The following is a 24,591-nucleotide window of genomic DNA, read 5'->3' as shown; positions in this document are numbered from 1 at the left end:
GGCACATTCTTTCATTAATAGGGTAACAGGGTTTTCACAAGTGGTTTTAGATGCCCAGGGTTGTGAGGTGCAGGTGATGGGAAAAACTCTATTGCTGTTCCTGCATTGCTCATTCCTGTTAGTGTTCCACTCCAAAGAGGAGCAGGTGGGTACTGATCTCATCACCTGCAGTTAGAGGAAAGCTGGATGTCTTGCACCCACCCAGGACACCATGCCTTTGGAATGTGTTGGCATACTTCAAAATAGACAAAAAGAATGCACTGTTTTCTATTTCAAATTACTGCTATGCCATACTAGTCCACAAGTTAAGAGAATAAACTGTGTTTAATGAGATGGAGCCACAAGAATTGAGCTGGCAAAAAAAGCCAAAGCTAGCATAATAGGTGATGCTTTGCATGTTCTGCAAAGGACAAAATGCCTCAGTACGTCACATGTCAAGGAGAAGTGATGACTTCTGTGGGGAAGAAGGCATAGGATGTTAAAACAACACAGCCATGTCTGCTTTCAACAGGAGGGGTGAGTGGGAAGGGAACTGCCTTGTCTGGGGAAACTCACACTTATTCTCTAGGACCCCAGCAACCTGAACTGAATCTGTCTGACAATGACCAATTTTGCAGTATAAGGACTGAATAGAAAAGGGGACCAGCTAGAACTCCTATTGAATGCCACATTAACTTTCTTATCCCCAGTGAGGGATAGAAGCCTGGAAATAAGGTGTTGCTGATTCTTTGCCTGAAAGGCACATCCATCAGATAGGCCAGTGTTAAATCCTCTAGCACATTTTCAAATATTTTTTCATAGCATAGACTACCTTCTTCTTTCAAATAGAAGATGCACCCATATTTTCTCACTTTCTATTAAAAGGATTAAACCTCACATAAAGGCACATCTATTGTACATATACAAATATATTTACTGTATTTAATCTGATTTAAGATTCAGGCCATTATCAGAATAAATATTTTGTTTAAAAAAGTATGCCTTATAGTCAAAGGAATGCTATATATTTTGTATTTTTATAGAACTCTGCTTTTGGATCTCCCTGGCATCCTTTTATGGTCTTGCAGCTTCCTTGTGGCAACTACAGTAATTGCCAATGTTGCAAAATAAATTTGTACCTGAATGAATGCACTGTAATGGATTGACACATTCTCCCTGCTTATAAGCCCTTTCTTTAAACTGGGGTATCTGTAGAAAGCAAGAAAAGGATACCCAAGTTGGATTTCCCCTCTAGTCATAGCAAGGGAAAAGGGGAAATTAAGGAAGGATTCTGAACCCTCATCTCCTTTCAAGTTTATCTTAGATGCTATCTGTCTGAATCAGCGTGGCAATACATGTGATGCTTTGTGGTTCAAGAGCTGAGGTGACAATCCTCTACATTCCCTGCAAGCATCAGATAATCAACAACCCCCTTTTCATTTATGAAGAAGGGAGTGGATGTGTGAATGAAGTTACAAATCTTGGAAAAGACCCTCATTACATAAATAAAATTAAATCACAGCTGTTCACTGAAACAGGTAAGTGCAGAGATACCTGTTCCTGCCTCTGGGGCACTTAGTGTTCACTTAGTACACCACAGCAACAATTTAGTACCTCCTCCCAAAACGTTAAAAAAAGTGAGGATGTGCTAAAAGGAAGCACAAAATCTTCTTCCTCAGCTGAGAGGCCTTTAAGCAGTAGTGACAGGCTTACATAAAATATAAAAGGGCCCAAGTATCTGTTTATACGGAAGAGGAGTTCTCTGAAGAAGCAGGGACGTTCCCATCCAGCTGCCATACCACGTGATCTGATGAAAGCAATGTAAACGTACTGTAAGAGAAGTGAGGGGCCATTCCACGAGGCTTTTAGTAACACTTATTGTACTGTGAGCATCAACTATTTAGCAGTGCTGAATCTTTTCAAGCAAAGCTCTTTCTTACTCTGGCAGATGAGCAGTGACAGAAAAGACTGGTTGAGGTACCCAGATACAGGTTTTTTATTTGTGGCAGAAAGGTGATTGTGGGGGAAATGCAAGTACTACAGGATGATACTCTATCTTTTTAAATCTGTGTTATCGGTCTCAACTTGAAATTGTAAGTATTGGAGGGCAGGGACCACTGCTTTCTTATATACATACGTAAGCCTCAAACTTCTGAAATACTGGCACTACTGAAATACAGTAAATTCTCCCAAGCCAATAAGAAACCTTTAGTACAGAAGCAATTTGCACTTGCCATTGATCAGTCCAGTGCAGAGGGGTAAGTGTGACGACGCATCAAAGGAAAAAAATTCTGTAGGTAGGTCTAAGTCAATGGTTTTCTGTCACAGGAACTCTCTTTTCCAATGCTGTGTGTTTGGCTTCCCTTCCCCCTCAACACGGCAAGAGAAATCCAAAGACAGTTGTAGATAAGGATGAGAAATGAGCTTTGTGCTTTCATAGATATGAACTAAATACACTTACGAGAACAGGCAGATTCAAAATTTAAACCAAGTGCAGCAAGACAAATGTTATCTTTCTGGTCGATATAGTCATAAGTTATCAGAACACCTACTTGAAACAGGACACAGGCAATTCTGAGTAGAGATGGATTGAATTCACAGTCCTTGCACTAGAAGTTCAGTTATTGACTTTTTTGTGAGGCCAACTGTAGTGACTCATGCAGATGTGCTTTTTTGGCCTCAAAGAGCTTCCAAGGAAGGTTTTTTTTCAGAGGCACAGCCAAAGAATCATAGTTAAAGCATACTACACTAATGGTTATTATAAGCACTAAGTGTAAAGGCAACATGAATAGCCTATATGTGCCTGAAATATCAAGAAACACACTGCAATCTACTGTGTCCCAAAAAGTCTCACCAAAAGTCCCAAATTCACAGGCCAATTTCTCACAGCACACATGAATGTATGATTTGGCAGCAAGGACACTTCCTGCAAAACAAGTCTGCCACTATTACTTTGTAGATAAAACAGCATCTTTAAATTTGCCTTTTGGTTAAATCATGTACTACAGCCTATGTTTTGTAATACGATTCTCTGAATACCTGCCATCTTACCAGTTATAAATCATAAAAACTGTTAAATCCTTTCAGATTGAAAAATTAGTAAATCCAGTGTAAGTTATGACCACTTTTATAATCCCAAATATGCAAACATGATTATCTATTAAAATTCCAGCCATAAGTTATACTTTAACTAAAACCATTCTGTAATTTTATTGATATATTTTGTGGAGTTCACATATTTTTGTACAGCAAACATAACACTGTAGGCCATGAGAAGCTGCAGCACTATTGTTTAATAGCAGCAAGGTATATTTTATAGTCAGGGTATGTGGACAATAAATAGTCTGTTTCTTTGGATGTGAATGTTTAAAATGAAGTTCTGCTGCAGCTTCATAATGTGATTGCTATTTTACAGAGCTTATACACAAAAATATATATGCAATCTTTTTGTCTATATTTTATACAAATACAACAGTAGTTTGTGAATACATTTTAAAGTACATATACATGATAAGCAACTCAATTTCCCATATCACAGGATAGCAATTTTAAATGCAAGAAACATATACAAATTCTGTCTGGAATGCAGTTTTTTTTTTCCTTTCTATTTTTGACTCAAATCTTTTATCATTAAAACATTTTAGCATACAAGTCCAAACATTTTTTTCACTAGCTAAAAATATAATTTCAGCAATCCAAGTTGGGTATGAGTGTGTCATCCATTCCCCAATATATTTTCCCAGTTCTTGTCTAAGTACAAAGGGCTTTTAGTAACATAGTATGTTCTTCACTCCACACCATATAAAAAGCCCACATTTCATTAACTAACAGTCATGTTCTAGTTTTTGAACAAAAGCCGGGCTTGTTTGTGTTTAAATTTGCATGTCCAAGATTTTACTTTTGCAAGTGCATATGAATACATTGTGGTGTTGTACAAAGTTCATTAATGACAAATTAAGTCACAGTATAAAAATATATCATACACCTATAGGTCTAATATAGTCCTTTTTCTATGGGTAAAAATACATCTGAATGAGACAGGGAGGTTTGTAGCACCATGAGAGGAGTTGTATCCCAAGTTACATTAGCAGCATGATCCAATATAACAATATTGCAGGAGTGTTTCTGAGAAGATAAACATTCATTCTGGTTCAACTGTACCACTGAAGCTTATACTGAAAAAGTGTTTACATATGATTAGCAATAGTTCTGTGTCACTTCCAGGGCTAGATAACTGTTATCAAAAGACACTGCCTTCCAACAAATAAGACACCCTTTATTATATAAGGACTTTAGCAATTTCCAAACATACTTTTGAACTATTCTGGTATTATTTTATATTCTTCTTCTTGTAATGCTAAATAGATGGTGATTTTAACTGTACACTAGGAAGATACAGGATGGGCAGCTGGGTCTATACAGTTCATTTTATAGCAGATCAGTACGTGTCATAGGCTTTTTATAGACTGAGAAGTATACAGGATGAGCTGCTAAACCAGTGTATGAGACAGACGTAACTAATGGTGCCATCCTGCTCCCCTTGACCCAAATGGGTGCAAGATCAGGCCTTGTGTTATTTTCAGACAGCAGCATAGCTATGATAGGGTATTATAAGCGTGTCAAATACTTCATGTTAAATTTTTTTTGCAATAGTTTACCATCCAAAACTCCAAAGTACACAGTTTACTATTTGCGAGAAAAAACTCCTAATATTTTTGGACTGGTATCCAAAATGGCAGTAGAAGACAGTGTAGTTTGAAACATGTAAACCTAGTTTAAAAAAACCAAAAACCATTGTAAAACCCTTAAGAAAGACACGCTGGTTCTGTGCAATATAGCAAATTGATAAGAAAACACTGTAAAAATGTACCTGTTTAAAATTACGTCTACCATTTTGTACACAAAGCATTATACCAAAGGCCTACATATATGTAATCTAATGGCACTTGAAACAAATTATAATAAAAGGTTTTATAATAAAAAGCATAACCTGTAAGAAATTTTCTTAAAAGGTTTAGGTTTTCCTTTTGAAAGTGCTATATCTTGTAATATGTGTAACATAGAGTTTGACCAAGCTTTATTTTTAAAAATATTGGCCTATAATACATGTATAGCTCATTAGGCAAATGATCCTGAAAATATGTACTCTTAACATTCATTATTAGCTTAATAAAGCAATCAGCTCTGGCTCATGTTTCAGTCAGTATATGGTTTTTAAAAACCGCTACTGCCAATTAACAATAAATCACTCTATTCCACAATTTACTACTAAATAAAGCACAAGCAACAAGTACACAAAAATATATATATATATATATATATTTTTTTTTTTTTAAAAAGAACCTTACTAAAAGTTTAAAAGTTGCACAAAGAGTGGTGCATGATCAGCCAGGACACCCCTAAAACATCAACTCAATAACTAGAAAATAGGGTTTTAAAAACTGACATTTTAATAGTGGCCAATAACTCTGCCTAGATAATATTCCAAAGCACTAATGTGTTACTGTTGCTTACAGTGTCAACCTGCTTCCAAATATTCATATATCCTAGTTCAGTGGCAAAACATACATAATGTAGCCACCAACCGAAACCCTGACTGAATGAGGTTCAATATCTTGTCTGAGGTCCCTGTTTCTTAAGCAATGTATGTTAACTCTGAAGTGAAATGTCAATCCCTTTTTACAAAGCTAAGGCACTACCTCAAGTAGTAAAGATTCTGACTATGTACTAAGAAAATGGGTGTTGGCAACATTTTTTTTTAATCAAGTCTAATCAGCAACTAAAACTGATAAACAGATGGCACTGTCTTTTCCTACATGCTAGATACACCATGTGAATACCTTAAGCAACGTGGTGACAGTCTGTCAGTGTATTCTGACCTGGCAGTTAAGATCAAACTAATTTGCAATATTTTAGAAGTGACTTCCCCCTCAACCAAACCTAGCAATTCACTATGGTTTGGATTTTAGTAATACAGTTATACATACTAATTTTTCATATACTGCCAAAACACAACTACATTACATTATCCATTAGTTCTGCAATTGCCTTTGTTGACTGATAAATGTGGTATCTGAAGGGGTTGATTCTGTGAGGTGTTGAGTTGCCAAACTTTCATTTACTTTAATGGGAGTGGAAGATGCTTGAGTTCCTCTCAGGATATGGCCCGTTACAGTAATACAATCCATTTATCTTCAGCTCAGACTCGTTAAACAAGATCTACAATAGAGCGATTTCTTTCTACTTGCTTTTTATCATATGGTTGCTGATTTAAACTAGTACTACATTCTGTTCGTTTATTTTGTGCTCTGTTCATTTGCAACGTTTTCCTTTCTTTAACATGGTGGGGGGGAAAAAGCAATATTGAACAAATCATTCAACTAAAGATGTAAGCAAGCAATCTGTTTCATAGAAACCAAAGGAAGCAGTCATGAAGCAGAGCTAAAAGTCCACTTTAAGATAATATGCTCCTAAACCCAACATCTGGGAGTAGTTTGCAGAATTTGGAAAGGTATTTTTCTTATTAATACATCCTTATTTTAATGCCTTTGGAACACAAACATTTTATAAAAACATTATCTTTCAGTATTAAAATTTAAATACATATATGTATAAAATAGTAAAACTACACCTGCATATTGCTCCTAGAATAAAAAAAAATGTAGGAGCTAATGATAAAATATCGGGAGCAAAAGCTCCATAAATGGGAGCAACTTTTGTTTCTGTGAAGTATATCTATTTTAACCACTTAAAACCTTGTATACATCCTCACTATTGTTAGAGGGATACTAATGTATTTCATTTTTATTTTTTAATTCCTTGTCTAAAAATGACAAGGAAAAAGAACGTTAGCACTGAGTTAAAAGCAAATCTAACTTGCTTTAACATATCACAGTTTTTTTTTCTCTTTTGGTTATCAGGGGTTGGGGAAGTATATTGTATTAGGTAAAAGTGGTGTAAGCAATATGCTTTTACTTCACTCCTAAGAGTCCTGTCTTTAAACCTTGGCAATGGGCAAAACATCCCTAACCAAGTACTCAGGTGTAGTAAGTGTGATTAACATCTAACATGTTGCTTAGGAGGACATAAGACACCATGGAACACAGCTGGAAAGATCCACTCTGCTATAAGGAAAAAAAATGATATTTGCAAATTTATATTCACTCCTTAACTGCAGACTAACATTGAACTGACAATGAATATAAAACATCTGGCTGGACTTGACCCACCCTTTGGCTGTGGCAGCTGGGAAAGACTGAAGCATACAGAAGTGAATATAAAATCTAAAGATTTCTATGTGGTACTCTTTCGATAGTACTAAAAAATCTCCCAGCAAGTTAAAAATTAAAGAAAAAATGGTGACAAAATATTTTGCATGATTAAATTAGAACCCTTTTGCATTTCAAGGTCAGCTGTTATTTTTGCCTCTTCCCATCCAACTAGAGTCATTAAAGCACACCACAGTTCCAATTTTGACCTAAAATATCTGACAATCAGGCAAGCAATTTATTTTTTTCATTCTGTTGCATCATAATTTTAGTATTTAAGCTAGATTTCTTCCTATCCAATTTTGGTACACACTACAATTTAAGCCAGAAAATGCCGAGCTCTTAAAATTTTGTACCTGTGAAACAAAAGTGAATAATATGTACATGTGTCCAATGTGAATTTTAAATAATTTAAAACTTCTGATTTCAGATTATGGACTTGATCAGATCCCACCATTTAGGATTTTTTTTAAAGGATTTTAAGGAATTTGTATAAAATGCGAAAACTAGACTCTTTGCAAATTTTAAAATTCACAACACATAAAATGGTAGACCTACCATTTAATTGAGAAAAAGTAATGACTGATATCTCTGAGAAAAGTTTTAAACAAGGGATGCATGTCAAAGCTTAGTAGGGATGGTTTTCTACTGATTTTTAAAGTGTGTGTCAATTGGCAGTGAAAATGAAAACAATACATTGAGACTTTATAAAAACCAAAGTAAACACAGTTGAGAATAAACACTTTCAAAATATTTTTTAAAAGTTAATTTAAATTTCTTACTGGCTTCATGAGATTGGTACTGTACAAAAGCAGATTTATAATATCTTATAGTAGGCACTAAGTTAAAAATGGTCACCTAAGGCATTTCTACAAATAGACAGTAAAATAAGCCAGCTTTGTACATCCTATTGGAAAGCTTGATGAAAACGTGGTAGGGTGGTGGTTGTGCTTAAACTGCTTGCGAAAGCTGCTGACAATGAGTGCAGAGATCCAAGACCTATACTATTGCTAGGATCCTGAGGATCCTGTGTTTGTGGTGGAAGTTGAGTCATAGAAGAATGTGCCTCCTCCTGTGTATAGCTCATTCCAAGGTTCCCCACGGAAACAGATGGGTTATAGGGAGGGCCGTTTACTGGTACAAAGTTGAACAACTGAGAAAAGTCCAATGATGGGGTGCTTAGAGGTTCACTAATAGAAACAGAGTTTTTGGAAAGGGAAACCTCCCCAGATCCATCATCTAGTGGTCCTACTTGAGGATCCAACCCTAATTTAGATGAAGAGGCTTGAGAATCCTGGGATGAAGAAGGCATACCACTTTGCAACTCCATTAAGTAACTTTCAATTTCTCCTTTCAATGGCTGTTCTTTTTCTGGCATAGAAATTGCATATGAGGTAGAACTGAGTGGGTATTTCAAAGATAGCTGGTGAGAAGAGTGGACAGACTCCATATCTATTGGACAAGGCATTCCCAAGGGTAACGACGTGGCAACCATTTGGTGTGCAGACGCAGAACTCTGCATGGACTGAATTTGAGTGTTGTAGAGATTCAATTGCAAAGTGTTTGTAAATGGCTTTGATGTCAGGTCACTGGAAGGTAAAGACATCACTGGAAGCAGCTCGTCCTTTATAGGCACAGAAACATTGCAGGTAAAGGGATCTAGAAGGTCCATTGGCTCTGTTTTGACCTTCAAAAGCTCTTGGTTGTGACTCTTCTTCATATGGCGTGTTAGATGATCCTTCCGCCCAAATCTCTGTGCACAATACTGACAGAGGAAGTCCTTTCTTCCAGTGTGCACTACCATGTGTCTACGGACATCCTTTCGGGTGTAGAACCGACGATCACAGTGTTCACACTGGTGCTTTTTTTCCTTCACGCCACCCGATGACTTGCCTGCATGAGTTTTTAGGTGCTCCAGCAGCACTCCCGTGCTTTCAAAAGTCTGCAAGCATACCTTACAGGTGAGGTCACCACTTGTTGCAGCATGCAAGGCCAGGTGACGTTTAAATCCAAGCTTGGTATTGTAGTTCTTTCCACATTCTTCACACTTAAAGGCCTCTTTGTTGGGATTGTGTGTATGTAGGTGATTCTTTAGGTGATCTTTTCGGTGAAACATTTTCTCACAATAATTACACTTGTGGGTTTTCTCAGGAGAATGAGTAGCCATATGCCTTTAAACATAGATATATTCTGTAAGTAATTATTTTGATCAAATAGGACATGTGTTCATTCTTTTTTAATGGCAGCTAAATTCTACACTAAAGTTTCTTCACAACAGACCCTCTTTAGCTGACAGCAGGACACTACAAAGATAGTTTGACAAATTTAAATATAGCAAAACATGAGTCATTTCACTTAAATTGACACTTGAGTTTTTGGTAGTCTTTATAACTACTGAAACAGGGATATAAAAGCAAGCATGAAAGTACTTGTGAGAAAGTCCATAGCCAAAAATTTCTCAAGTCCATACACTTTTCTTGTGGCAACTCCTTAATACAAACAAAAATTCTATTCTCATTAAAAAAAACAAAAAAATAAAACAAATCAAAAGACATTAGCTGGTAAACTTATGTACTGTAATTTAGAATTCTAGAAACAATCCAATTTCTAATTTAATTAACATAACCTCTCTGCAAATCAGCTGAAGAATGTGTACACAAACATATACTTTTACAAGGCTTAAAATGGCCAACATAAAATAGATAATATAATCTGAAAGATAAATAGAGTTTAATACCTTAGTAATTTGTACTTAGAAACAAAGGCCTTGGTGCAGTCTTGTTGTGTGCACTTGTAGGGCCTCTCTCCTGTGTGAGAGTATGAGTGAACCTTTAATTTCTCAACACTGTTAAAGGCCTTGTCACACAGTTGGCAAGGAAAGTTTTTTCTTGGTTTGGTTTCACCACGCTTACGTCTCCCTGAAGGGACTTTCTGGGTATCTCTTACTTCTGACAAATCACCAGGAATGACAGTGGCCATCGCAGCCTAAACCAGGCCTTCTTGTTGGACACTTGGGAACTGCCCAACTCCACTAAATGATTTAGCTTTAGATGGCTTCTCAAGTTTCATGTGGTCGTAAAAGAAAGCAAAAGGGGACTGGAAAAAAAAAATAAGAAACAACTAGTTTGTAACTAAACTCGATTTTGAAGTTTACTTGCTATGTGATGCTTCTGAGTAAAACTTAAAATAAAATTAGATTCAGCTGGTCTAATGTAATACCTGTAGGCTTCTTTACGCTATTTACTGCAACTCTTAAAATGCATTGCTCAGGATGAAGAAATCCACATGTGCTCTGGAAGTACTACTAGCTACCTTCCTTTAGGGCACTGGTAGAGAACTGTGATGTTTCAAACAGATTACAGGAGGCATCAAAAATAACTCATTTCAAAACTATATAAATAAAATGGGCTTTTGACAGCCTCAGATTTCACAAGGGATTGAAACTTTTAGTGCAGTTTGTGGGGTTTGCATACATACACACACATGTGCATATACATGTATATTTATACACACACATGTACATACATACACATGCATTTGCAGTCATTTTTAATGCCTAGTGAAATTTTCTTGTAACTGTAAATTATACTAATACAAAAAATGATATGTGAAAGAAGTTCTCAATGAATTAAGCTCTTTGTCTACCCTGCCCCACAGCAATTCCTACCTCTGAAACAGAAAGTTTTGAGAGATGGATTAGATGAAGATGGAGATAATTAATAACTTATTTTGGAAACCTCACTGTTTAGCTCGAAGCATCAAGATTTGTGAAGTATACCAGAAACCCTCTTAGGATCATACTGCCTGTAGGAGGTCTAATGCCACTGAAATTGTTGGTTGGCAACAGTAGCTTTAAATTCGTAATCTGGCATTATACAGTAGCAACTGAGTTTTACTGATTACTTAGTACTTTACAATCCTTTATGGACAAAAGTAGTACAGTCCCTTTTTAAACATCAAAACTCAGTTGCTACTTTAAATCCAGTAGAAAACTAATCACAAAATAGACCTGCAGAAACAGGGTACAAATCTGTATGTGAGAAGCAGAATGAACGACAAGAGTTTAGTACAAGAGGTAGGCAGGGTTTGAAGACAGTAATTTTCAATTTTTCCACATTTCCCACCCAGCTGCCATCAGTTCAGGAGTCTGGCAGAGCAGCTGTTTTCGGTGCAGTTCTGTTTGTAGACACCAGAGGTCAATGTCAGCAGGCTGAGCTTGTGACTTTAAAGTGAAGCTCTGTTGGAACTAAAGGCCTTGTTCCCAAGCTTGCTGCCTCCTTCAGTGTCTCAGCTCCCCTGCTGAGTGCGCTTCTGCATGCTGGCAGTGCAGAGGAAGCAGCTGTTGGGACAGGTGGAGGAGAGCAGTCCAGAGTTGGGCAAAGAGTACAGGCAGCAGCTGCTTCAACCTAAAGCCACCTCCCCTAGTGAACAAAATAAATAATCCCCAGATGGCAGTGAAGGGAAGATAGATAGCTTCCTAGGCATCATGTCCCCTGATTCAGCTGTCCTCTGCCTGCTGCTGGGCTTTGGTTTAGTAAGCACTGAGGTAACAAAATGCTTGACAATGTGAGCTGAGAACAATGCACAGGTGACTGGGTTACAGGCTGGAGAGGAAAAGGAGGGGGTCTTGCAGTAAGATCCAGAGCATGCTACTGGAGACAGCAGGACAGGAAAGTGTCTCCCTGTCTTGTTAGTCAGGAGGAAAAGGGGAAAGAAAGTTGCTTCCTTAATATTTCTGTTTATAATTTTACAAACATGTTAGACTGGATTTTTTTCCCCATGTAAAATGCACATACAGTTTGTGTGTCTGCCACCCCTATCTTGAAAGAATAAAGAATCAATAGACAGTCGAAGAGAGAAGAACTAAGGTGCTTCTAGAATGGCATGGTCTTTTTGCTCTGTAATGATTTCTGAACTCAAAAGAATTAACAATACTGCAACATCAAGCTTCAGGTTGAATATTTAAAGTACAGCTATATCAACAGCAAACTACAGATTTTTTTTTTAAGTTCTCAGTAATGGAACGATGTTTGTTTAACAACTGATTCTTCAAGAGCTGCCTCCATACATTCCAATATGTGGGATGGGAGCAGGACCATTCAGTAACTGGGAATGTGCATAGGTCTTGAAAGAATCAGATCAATTTTAACCCTTCTCCCTTAAGCGATCAAATTCGTTAGTCGTTTAGGAACTAGAAGCAACTTCCAAAACAAAGATAAACTAAAGCTGATTTTAATTATTTCAGTGTATATAAGAGGATAATCTGCCCTATCAACTTTAAATCTATGTTATATTTTCAAACTGAAGCATTTTCGTGGCCCTTTTAATCAGAATTTGGTAACAAAGAGAAATCACATGTCCACTACGTTACATATGTTTTTGCCCTCCCAAAAGTATAAATTCTTTAATCTTTGTATCAAAGAATTAAAGTATACAGAAAAAGATCCTAAGAAGATATTGTCTAGTTTCACTATAACCTAAAATGAGTTATGATGATTTTGAATAAACTGTTCTGAAAAATATATCTAAATGTGCATCACTTAAACAAATTAAGTATGGATTTGACTCCTTATGATGAGTAGCTCATTTACAAAAGAGTGGATTACTATTTCAACAGAATTTTTAAATAATGAAATACTGAAGGACTTCAGCTCATCTCTGTATATCAAGTTCTCTCTCTCTCCCTCCTGTGGATGTATAGACTGAGCAATGAAGACAAAACATAAACACTGATCCTCAAATATTACACTTTCCAAAGACCAGCTGAAAGAATTTTATGAGTAAGATCGCCTGTTTGTGACTCAACATATTATCACTTAAAATCCTCATTCTAATTGGTGCGTTCACAACTGTTGGATGAGCATGATAAACAATATTAAAAAATCTAATGCATTAAAGATTAGCCTTATACATTTTATACTGCTTTTAAAGAAATGCATACTTCAAATAGAGTTACGGTAGCCTCTTTTCAATGCACACCTGATGGTTGCCCACTAAAGTCCTCAGATTTTGGTCTTAACCAGTTCCGCTGACTCTTCTTGAAGGAAACCAGAATCCAGTACTTCCCATTTTTACTGGTCTGTAAAACAAAAGGAAGAATGAACTAGACTCTAGAGAAACCAGTTTATTCAGAAAGGGAAATTAGGAAAGGAAATTTAAAGAAACGAGACATAGCTCTTTTGTAGAATATGTCATTATATTGATTAGAACAGGATGGATGGATTACTTTCACACAAACATTGATTAGGCACTTAACATTTAAGTATATTAACATCATTTCAATTCAATATTAACAAAGGATTTCTTTAAAAAGTAAAACAGCACAATCTATTTGAATTGGGTCTAAAACTTTACAATCTAACTCTGCTTAATTACACAGGAAATATTTCTTAAAACACAACCTACAAGAGAAAATAAGTCTCTCTCTTTTTAACTTCTGTGTGATGTATATAAGAAACCCATGAAATGTTCACTTTATTAAACACATCTTCTCCCCTTTATAAATATGTTGGTTTTCCTTTTGCTTGTTGAAGGGCTCCTTGCAAGACAGTTTGTTGTATTAAGAGTATATTCAACCTCTAATGCTAAGAGAGAGGTTCATTCCTTCCAACTGTTTTAAAGAGCCATATTTTTATAGTATATTAGACGTCAGTTACATGAAAGGGACCCCAGAATTATGAAACACTTCCCTCACCAAACCCTTTCCTTTGTCCAGTCCCACTCACTCTAGAAAAGTAACTTTTATGTTGGTGTCCAATACAATTTCACACTACCCGAGTTTTCACTTTGCTGCAGACATGCATGTGGAAATTGACTAGCTGCATCTCAGAAACAGAGCGAGGAGGGACAGGAATTGTGGGGAAGGGACTGAAGATTTCTGATACCTGGAAACAAGAGTTTAGAATTTCTCCTGGACAGTCGTAGAAGCCGTTCTGGAGTCCAAGGAGCAGTCAAAAACTTTTGGTATTGGGGAGGGGATACAGCTCTGCTTTGGTGACTAAATTTGAGGAACAAGGATTAATTCCTCATACCCCATCCCAGGAAACGATTTACAGCTACTACCCTACTATTCTACTCTGGATGTTTCTAAGATGATCGGCACTGAAATAGTTAACAATGACAATAATTAAGGTAACCACATTCCACTAATTAATTAAACTATCCTTCATACCAACTAAGCCCCTTTTAGAGGAATTTTTCCAAGCTGTTTGCAGATAAGAGCAGACTTACAGACAATAATGTTGAAAATATTACAATGTCCTTATAACAACTGTTGATGTTCTCACCTTAAAATATCATGTTCAATATTGATCATTCACCTAACAAAGTCCTAGCAAAAATTCAAAGGTGGAAAGTATCACAGGCACTGAAAGACCAACATATCAGGAGAGAGATTAAGATACGACTAGGGCTGGTTAAGTTTATCTAAGTGAGGATGTGCTAAGGATATTTAAAATAATCAATTACATAAAGAAGGTAACTCATACTTCTATTTACAGTCTCATAAATATAAGAATAAGACAATATAATAAAACTCAACAAAAGGACCTTTTAAACAGAATTAGCATGAGATAGAAAGTTCTTGAAGATATAGCTAAGTCCAAGGGCCAAGCAGGATTCATAAGAAACATCAGATATTTATAAAAATAGTAAAAACGTTTGATAGGTTAAAAAAAAAAATCAAGCAGAAAAATATAAATTTCCATGGTTTGGAGCAATAAGCCATTAAATGACAGGCATTAAGGAATCCTACTTCTCTATTTGCAAGGTATCAAACCATTCTCCATTTTACAGATTTCCCTTAATTTATGTGGGTTCTTTATATGTGAATTCGCTCTTATGCAATGAGCATATTTAGACCCATAATTTGTTATATGCAAGGTAAATTTGCTCGTATGCGATCAGCATAGACACCCCCCTGCCCAAACAGGTAAGTCTGTGGGAGGAGGGGAAAGGGCTGTGGCCCCGCTCACCCTAGTCCTGGCTGCAGTGGCCATGGGAGCGCCCGGTGCCAACTGTCTGCAGCCACTAGGCTGCTCCATGCTCCGCCTAGCCTCACTCTCCTTTGCTCCTGGGCTGCACTGTGCCCTGGTGCAGGCAGCTGGTATTCATTGCTCCCAGGGCCGCTCTAGCATGGGCTGGGGTGAATGCCATGCCCCACACTGCCCAGGGCTCTGCTTGTCCACCCCAGCCGACACCAGCTGCCTGTACCAGGGCACGGTGAAGCTCAGGAGAGGTGAGTGGGGACAAGCGGAGCTCAGGCACGAGGGGACAGGTGAAGCCCGGTGCAGTCCAGTGGCCACAGGTGACGGCCACTCCTGGGGCCACTGCAGCTGGAGCAGGGGTGAGTCCTGCTCTGTTCCCTCTGCTTTGCTGCCTTGTACAGCCCCAAAAGCAGCACCCGTCCCCCTGCCCCTTCCCTAGTCCCAGCCTCACTCCCTCCCTCACCGCCATGGAGACCTATCCCTATTTGTTATATTGTAAAGTGGGTTCACTTCACGTGAATTCAATTTATGCGCCATTCTCCCAGAATGCATGTACTGCATAAATCGAGGGAAACCTGTACGGGCTTCTCAAAATCTTTCCCTAAAGCATCTGGTAATGGGCACTGTCAGAAAGTAAAAACAGACACCACCCGAAGAAGCAGATCAGCTGTCCTGGCACAAGTAATCTGCTTCATTGGGTGAAATGCACATTGCTTGTTGTCCTGCCAGTTGATCACGCATGACAAAAGGCAACATTTCCCCCCACTTAGAGACATGCCCCAGAGATTCCCTGGGACATGTCTGTAAGAGGGGAAAGCCAAGCAGGTGCTCCTAGGGCTTGAAGAGCCTGATCCTTTGCTGGAATTCCTGAGGGGTGCAGGTTAGAGCCCCCAAGCCCTGGAATCAACTGCCCTGGGCAGCTGAAGAGTGTAGGCATGTCTGGGCAGATTAAGCGAATCTGCTGGAGTATAGTAATGCCTGCACTCCAGCAGACTCCAGCATTATACATATCAGAGTCCCCACACCAAAAAATGGTGGCAGGGGCGCTTTAACTAACGTTTGTTTAATGAACTTTAGTTAAAGAGCCCCTACTGCCATTTTTCAGTGCAGGGATGCTGATGCACCTGATGCTCCGGGCACTTTAATTAGAGTGGATCTCAAAGCTGTTCTAATTAAAGCACACCCCCAAATCCCGCCCCCCTGCTGTCTCCTGGAGCATGTGTATAAACGCCACCTGACTGCATACAGTGGAGGTAAAAGTCTCAGCCTTACAGAGCATCAGAACAGCCTCAATGTACATGTATAAGCACCCAGGGAGACCTAGTGCTGGGGCCTTGGAAACTGCCTGGGAGGATGGCTCTGAAGGTAAGGAGTCAAGTCCTCAGGGACCCTACTACAGCCAAAACTGGGAAGAACTGCAGAGATAGGGAATATTTATGGATACTGCCATGAATCACTACAGTCCGGGGATTTTTGGGGTGTCATGAATGTTTTGTTGTGTGTACTTCACTGACATGGTGTGTGTGGTCCTGTTGGAAAGCCTATTTTATGCTGCATCCATTTGTGTTACTATTGTCACTGTACAGATTATGGTATGCTGTCTGTACATACCATTATGAGTTTGGACACGATGCATAGCCAGAGGAACATAGGGGTGTATACTTAAGGAAAGAGAGCAGGAATAACTGCTACATACCTATTGTGAAACTAGGGAAAGCACTCCCAATACCAGAAGCCACTGGTGGGATGGACACTCAAGTTATTATCTGTTTGTAATGGGGAAAAATAACTGCACAATAGCAAAGATGTCTGAGAGAAATGGGCCTATCAGCCAGAGAAGTGTCAGATGTCCAGTTCTGCAGATTCATGAAGAACTGGGACAATGGTGATGGGGGGTGGTGCTGGTGCTACTGCTGGCTTGGAGATATTAAAAAGTCTGTCTGTAAGGTGGCCAGTGTCTTGTGGATTTTTCCTAGGCTAAAGAAGGGTCCAAGGCCATAGCAGCCAGGGCTGGCAGATACAGCAGGGTGAGTTATTAAAAATATTGGCAGAGGGCTAGATGGTAACCAGGGAAGAGGGCAAGAACTTGTAAGAAAAACTGATAAAAAAAGACAAGTGTGTAATTCTTTTCTCCTATATAATAAATCTTTTGTTGTTTATCTCCTTACTGTCCATCTGTGGCAAAGAGTGGTTTCTGGGACAGTGATATGCCAGGCTAGCCTGTTCTATGGAAAAGGAGATCGAAAATTTCTTCCACAACCAAAAGGGGAGGCCACTTAGGGCTGGTAGCAACTTCCTTGCTGCATCTGTGAGGTTCAGTGTGAGGTAGTAGAGCTGAAGCTTGGGATAACTCCTTATCCCCACAGAGCAAACCTTGGTCTAGTCCCTGGGACATGCATCAGGGAACAACTTGGGGCTCTGGAGATATCCCATGGATGGGCTTGTGACAGATACCTGTGAAGCAGTTCCCAGGTAAAAGCCCTGAATTGTAGGTGCACCTTATGGGAATCTTCTCTAGAATACTTTCGGTATCCTGTTGTGGTGTTCCCCAGACAGACCAGTTAACACCTGGAGAAGATAGCATTTTCAGGGACTCCACAGTAAGCTGAGTGGGCAAAGTTTTCAATACTGAAAGATAAGTTAGGGCAGTTCTTTCAATCACCTCACTGAGCTGTTCAGAACTGTGAATTCTGCTAATGGTCCAACCCTAAGTCTGCTAAGCACAAAGAAGTAGTTCAATGCCACTGCACGCATCAGTGCGCATACGCATCGGTGCACATAAAGAAAAACTGGGCATGGTGGGGACCAAGGTGTTTGGCTGATCAGTGCTGTCTGGGTATCAGTCTTACTGTGGTCTTCTTATGCATACCACAGGTAGCATAAGCTTGATAAGCAACATGCTACCTGTTGTATGCATCAGAGGAAGTGGAAGTTTCTGCTTATTTGATCTACATTCAAGAATAAAGACTCATCTCATGGCAGGCTAACATCAAAAAATTGTGGTGCAAGGCCATGGTACCTTCAGGCATGCCATGCTGGTTCTGTACAGGCTACTCCATGAATTGGAAGCATAGTAGCTGCATTTGCACAGGGCAGCAGGTGGGCTAATTAGTACTGTTGAGTGACCCAGTTCTCTCTTCTTCATGCATCTCTGCTAGGTAGAGGAGGACAAGCCACTTCTTCCCTTGCATACTAGATTTCTCTACAACTTCAATCCTGCATGTAAAAATCCAGAGGAACAAGGCTTAGATGCACCCTTTGTGCCTGGAACAGGGACAACGGATGAGCACAGCTGGCTAGGAAGAAGTGGTCTCTCAGCACTGAAGTCTCCATACAGCGTAATTGCAGTTTGCCCTCTCTTCACTTTCGCGTAACTTCAGAAAAATCTCAGACAAGTACATGCAGGTATGTGACTACTGCCTAAGTTAAAAAGAAAAAAAAAGGCACCTGGCCTGACAAGTGTTAATAGGCACAGCTGAATGGCAGGAGACAGATTTTAGATCCAGAAGCTTTGCCTTCACTCCTTGTACAACTGAGTCAGCTTTGCACAGGGGGTGGGATTTCCCTGTTTTTACAAGGAAGACCTCTAACTTTGTGCCCTTGTGCATGGCTGTTTTAAACTGAGTATACTAAGCATATTTAGTGAGTCAAACTTCTTCTCTAACTGTTGATGTCCTTGTCCAGGTTCACAGGGAGGTGGGATACTGCAGGGTTCCATCATGAAGGTAGAAGTGGCGAAAAGAAAGTGAAATGAAAATTGCTTGAGTCCTCCCTGCCAAATATGCAGCTACATCTATAGTGGGTGTTGCCCACTGCTGCTGCTCTCTCATTTGTATAGGGCGTGTGCGCTCACTCAAATAGAGTCTGTGAAAACCATCATTTGAAATAGTAATGCCTGGAAAGTTTTGCATACATTTAACTTTAACTTCAGGCTTTCTAGATACAATGATAAATTAGAGTTCAGAAAAACCTAATTTTCATAGATTAAATTCTAGTTTAAACAAAGAGGCACAGATGACAGTATATAGTAAAATGGCAGTGGATATGTATGTTTGATGTGGGGGGGTGGAATGCAGCAGCTTAGGAAATTCAGTGTAGTGAAAATACAAAACTAGGGCAAAAAATAAAAGTTTTATTCTATAATAAGAAAAATAAGAGAATTACCTGCGGACAGTAATAGATCAAACTTAAAGCAAACTACTTAAAAAGGTAAAACACCCATTCAGAATGCAAAAATATAAGTATTCAAAATGAAACATAAGAATTCCATTCTAGCATGTTGGCAGCACATAGTGAGAACATATCAGCAACTATGCAAATGGTGCAGAATTAAAACTATAGTACTGTTAGAAGGACAGTATATAATGAGAGAGAAAGCATACCAGAATTTCATAGATTCATTACTCTAAGACTGTTACAAAAATTAAATCTTTATTTTTTGGCAAAACAGATCTACCATAGAGAAAGATGCTTTTTCTCCTTCAAGCTATGTTTCAAACAAGTAGCAAGGGGAATAGATGGATTCAAATGGGTTGTAATATTTATCTTTTTTCCTAACTCTCTCAAGCTTTTGATGGAGAAAAAGCAAGCAATCACTTATGAGATAGAAGCCCAATAATGTTCTGGTACAACAGTAATCATCTAAGAGAGGATGTCTCCCTAACTCATTATGATTTCTAGCCTACCCACAAAATTATTTGCAAGTTTAAAAAAAGATACACTCAGTTTGGTAGGACTATATACAACCAGCTTTTAAAAACATTAGAAAAAAAATTTTTTACTGTATGTTACAGCAAAGAAACAAAGACCATTACATCATCTTTTCTGAAAATGTACAACAGAAATAATCTGCTTGTACCTTTTTTTCTCCTTATGAAGTTTGGGTTTGGAGAAATTTAAGAAAATGTATATACCAAAATTTTTTTTATCATGAGCTAATGTTTTACTATTTAAAAATCCATAAACATAACTGAGATCTCTCATTGGGATTGCAATGTTTTAAATTATGTAGGTCTGTATTATGGTACATCTTCAGAGCTTGGTTTGAGTTACCTGATATCCCAAAGGATTGCTGATTATATAATGAATGAAAGGAAGCAAGAGCTAGCTAGAGTTAATCATTTTGATCCTTATACTGTGTTTTATGGGGTTTTTAAGAATGTCTGTGTCACTACATAGTTGCTTTCTGAAGAACTCTGTAGAGGCTAAGGTGCTAATTATTTTGTAAATTTAATTACTGTCAAGGCATACAGGCTTTTTTCTATTTAAAAGAAATACAAATAATTACCCAAATTCATGTTTGAGTTGGAGGAACTCTAATTTTCTGCTTAAGGCAAACAAAATCTTAGTTATAGTAGTAAAAATGCCATTTACACATATGAAAACATGAGTTGACGCATAAAACAAACCCACAGGCAATGGTGAATTTTATATGTACGAGTTCTTGCATTACTTTTGTGTAAGATAACAGAAAATGATATTAATAACAAATTTGATTCAGGTAACACACTACTACTATGCGATTTACTACTATAAAACACTTTTGTATTTGTGTATGTGTGCTTATGTTTACACACACACACACTTCTGTTATTAGTATCAATTACTATCATTAGTATCATTCTGTTATTAGTATTTCACACACGCTATGTATTCATGCATGTATTATGGCAACACACACTATATATGTATGCATGTATGTCTACACACATACAGCATGTATGTATGTCTACAAACACTATACATACGCATATATGTCTGCACAAACACACACACTATAGGAGAGTGAGAGTGAGGAGATCTCTCTATATCGATCGATAAGTATCTTCTTTAACAATCCCTTGCAGCTGAGAATGATCGTCTTCCATGACTGTCTTATCTGTATGTCTGAAGTTGGCTGATGAGCAAGGATCTGGGTTTTCTGTTCACCGTGTTTTGCCAAGGTGAAATCCAAATTTTCTCATTTTAAGGAGAAAAAACACAGGAAATGGTGGGTTTCCCCTTGCAGGCTGCTACGGGCTGGGGAAGGACAATCAGGCAGGGGACGCCATGCACATGGCTGCCAGACAGCCTGGAGAGCAGCTCCCCACAAATAAATCTGGTGTCGGGAACGAGGAGGGTGGAATTGAGACCCCCTGTAATGAGGGAGGGAGTTGGGGAAGACTGGGGCTGGGCCTGCTGCCCAGTCTGGGCAGGGTGTGGGGCTTAGGGCCTGGAATGGGACAAGGCCCTGGGCGGCTCATCTGGGGGAGGCGGGGCTGGCTCCCCACTGCTGCACACACCACCTGCCTGCCTGGCACCAGCATGGGTAGTGGCACGGAGTGTTGTCTCTCTGCTCCTGGTTGGCAGGGGGTGCCTTGCTATGGAGGCACGGAGATCCCAGGAGTAGCACCAAGCTCCCCACCCCCTCTGCCCTGCCACACTGGGTCCCTGCTGGGCTGTGGAGGGCCCAGAGGGAGGACAGCAAGGCGGGGAGCCCGAGCTGAACCACCCCCTCCCATGTGCTCTTCAGCCATGCTGCCCATGTGGTAGGGGGAGCAGGCCTCTGCATTCCACTCCGCCTCCATGGGTGATGCTTCCCATGGGCAGCAGCTGGGGCTCAGCTGCTTCTGGAGGGAACATGGGGACTGCAGACCCAGGTCCATGGGCCCGTAGCCCTGGCAGCTCCTCTCTGGCAGGGCTGGAGGAGGTGGGGGGAAGGGGGGTGCAGGTGGAGTGACGGGTATCGGCAAGGTCCAGGTGCTGGGGGGGGGGGGGGGGGATGTGGCTGATGAGTGAGACACCCTACCAGGGCCCAGGGGGAGTGGGTCAGGAGTGAGGGGCAAAGGCATGGGCAGGGCACTTGCATATAAGGACTAATCAGCACCACAAGGTGAGGGGAGGGGGGGAGCAGCCACAGCTGGACTCGTTTCTTGATAAGTGAAGGGGTAGACTGAGCTGTGATTTTCTATGACAAAAAACGCAAAATGAAATGCCAAAATTTATAGGTATTTAGAATTTATTTTATTTTAGTGTTTGAGGCACTGATAGGCTTCCAAATGCCTTTAAAATTGTAAATATATCAATAAAATATTGTGTTCAACTGATATATATCTATATCTATATGTTATCTATATATATAGTGGCATTTCATTTTAATCACAGAAAAATGCAGATGTTGGGGTTTTAAATCGGAGAATTCGTAAAATTATATATATTTTAAATCAGAGAATCTGTGATTTTTAAACAGAGAAACTGCCACTCCTGCTTTTCTATCCCCTGTGTTGTTATGAGGTTTCAAAGTATTGAGATCCCTGCAGAAGACTCTTCCTCCATCTGGGGCAGTCCTAGGTGATAGTCTCCCACAAGTTGACATAAGTAAGTGTTTGCTTGCAAAAGGATGGCAAGATTGTTGCAGCTATCTTCCCACTAGATTTGGAGGATCTTCTGAAGGCAGCATTGATGGTACTTCTCCAACAACTTTAGATGTCTCCAGTACACCGTTCATCTCTCAGCTCCATACAGCAAAATACAGATCACAACTGCCTGATAAGCTTGGTTTCAGATCTGATGTTATGGTGTTAGAACATCCATTTCTTCAGGCATCCAAAGGCTGCAGTTGTGCATTTGAGGCGATGAAGAAATCCAACATCTATGTTCTACAAGAGATGGCTGCTGAGGTACAGGGCATACTCGGTGTTCTCCAGCATCTCAACATGGATCCAGATTACAGGAGCTGGGGACTGTTCAGTAGGAATATATATATATACACACACATATACATATATACACATACACACACAACAAACATATATATACACATATACATATATACTGTGTGTAGACATACATATACACTCATTATATTAAATACACACACACACACGTATATAGGTATGCCTACATGCACTATACACATGCATGCATGTTTGCACACACACACACACACACACTCTATATGCATGTCTATATATATACACCCACACACACAAATATATGTGTGTGTGTGCATACATGTGAACATAAGCACATACACAAAAAGCGTTCATCAGAGTACATCGTAGTGCAGGGGTGGGCAAAATACGGCCTACAGTTCAGTTCCGGCCCACCAGGCCATTCTATCTGGCCCGCAGGGCCCCTAAAAAAAAAAATTTAGAAAATAAATATTTATCTGCCCCTGGCTCCTATCAAAGATGACAGGAGATAGGGGCAGCAGGACCCAGGGGAACCCCTGGCAGGCTCCTGCAACAAGCAGGGCCTGCCTGGCCCTGCCCCCTGCCAGAAGCCCCTGCCTAGCAGAAGCATCTGGCCTGGGACGGTTCGGGTCTGCCTGCGCAGGAGTGGGAAACTCACGTAAGAGCAGGTTAAGGAGACAGGAGAGGACCACAAGAATCGCCCCAGTCCTTGGAGCTGGGCCAGTTCAGCTCCTGCTGAGCCTCACAGTTTGGTCATGCAGCCGGGAGTGATGGGCAGGCAGAAAAATGGGGAAAAGCCATGGTGGGGGCAGGGAGGGAGTGGAAGCAAGTGGATGTACTGGGCCTACACAGTGTTCTGGGGTCAGCACCAGAGCAGGGCGGCCGGATTGTGGGCTGGCAGGGGCTTGTGGAGTCGGGCTAGGCTGTGCCAGCAGGGAAAGAGGGGAGCTGGCCTAGGTCCATAGAGCCCCTGTTGGCCAGGACCCCGTGCCTGCCCATCTGGGCTGAGCAGCAGGGGCACAGAACAAACTGGTGCTCAGCGCGGAAAAAAAGTAGCCCCTCCCTCTCAGCGGTGCTTCCTGGTGCAGCCACCCAGGGCTGTCCTGTGTCTCCACTGTGTCACTGCTGCCAGCAGAAAGCAGGCACAGGCAGCGTGGCCTGTGAGCAGCTGCACCACGGAGCAGCAGTGGTGAGAGGGGGAGGTGGCGCTTTTCTCTGGCACTGAGCACTGGTTTGTCTGATGCTATAGCTGCTCAGCCTGGGCCCTGCACTGGCTCCAGGCTCACAGCAGTGGCAGCACAAGCTGCTACTTGAGGCAGAGGACAGCGGCCCCCGCTTCACTACCACTGGGCAGTGTTTGATGTGGCAGTCGGGAGCATTTGGCTGCAATGTGGATCTTTACTGCCGCTTTTGAGCAGCCCAGCATGGCAGCTCCACACAGCCACTGCTGCTGCGCTGGGCAGCTCACAAGCAGCAGTGAAGGATCCGCATCACAGCCAAACACTCCTAGAGCCAGCACAGGGCCCATGGCAGTGAGCGGACACACGGAGCACAGCAACAGCCAGGCAGGAGTGCAGGGCCAGGCTGCCAGGGATCTATGGAGCTGGGCTGCGCTGCACCAGGACGGAGGTAGGGGAGGTGGGCGTGGGTGGAGGCAGAGAGTTTACCCATAGCCTGCCCCCCCCC

General features: G+C 40.4%; 1 protein-coding gene across 6 annotated transcripts in view; it reads right to left on the bottom strand.

The window, feature by feature from the left end:
• Positions 1–3,158: 3,158 nt before the first annotated feature.
• The window catches only part of PLAG1 (PLAG1 zinc finger), a 73,890-nt gene continuing 52,457 nt past the window's right edge, over positions 3,159–24,591 (bottom strand). For 3 of the 6 annotated variants that reach the window (XM_059724078.1, XM_059724076.1, XM_059724079.1), the window contains 3 exons: positions 13,189–13,326; positions 9,985–10,343; positions 3,159–9,418 (listed from right to left, as the gene is read on the bottom strand). In XM_059724078.1, coding sequence (XP_059580061.1) covers positions 8,155–9,418; positions 9,985–10,226 — 1,506 coding nt within the window. In that variant the 5' untranslated portion in view covers positions 10,227–10,343; positions 13,189–13,326 and the 3' untranslated portion in view covers positions 3,159–8,154. The remainder of the gene's footprint in view (positions 9,419–9,984; positions 10,344–13,188; positions 13,327–24,591) is intronic. The other 3 variants (XM_059724077.1, XM_059724080.1, XM_059724081.1) reach the window with 3 other exon arrangements.

The sequence above is a fragment of the Alligator mississippiensis genome, chromosome 3 (genome assembly GCF_030867095.1).
Source record: "Alligator mississippiensis isolate rAllMis1 chromosome 3, rAllMis1, whole genome shotgun sequence".
NCBI lineage: Eukaryota > Metazoa > Chordata > Crocodylia > Alligatoridae > Alligator > Alligator mississippiensis.
This window is presented reverse-complemented; position numbering and strand designations above follow the sequence as displayed.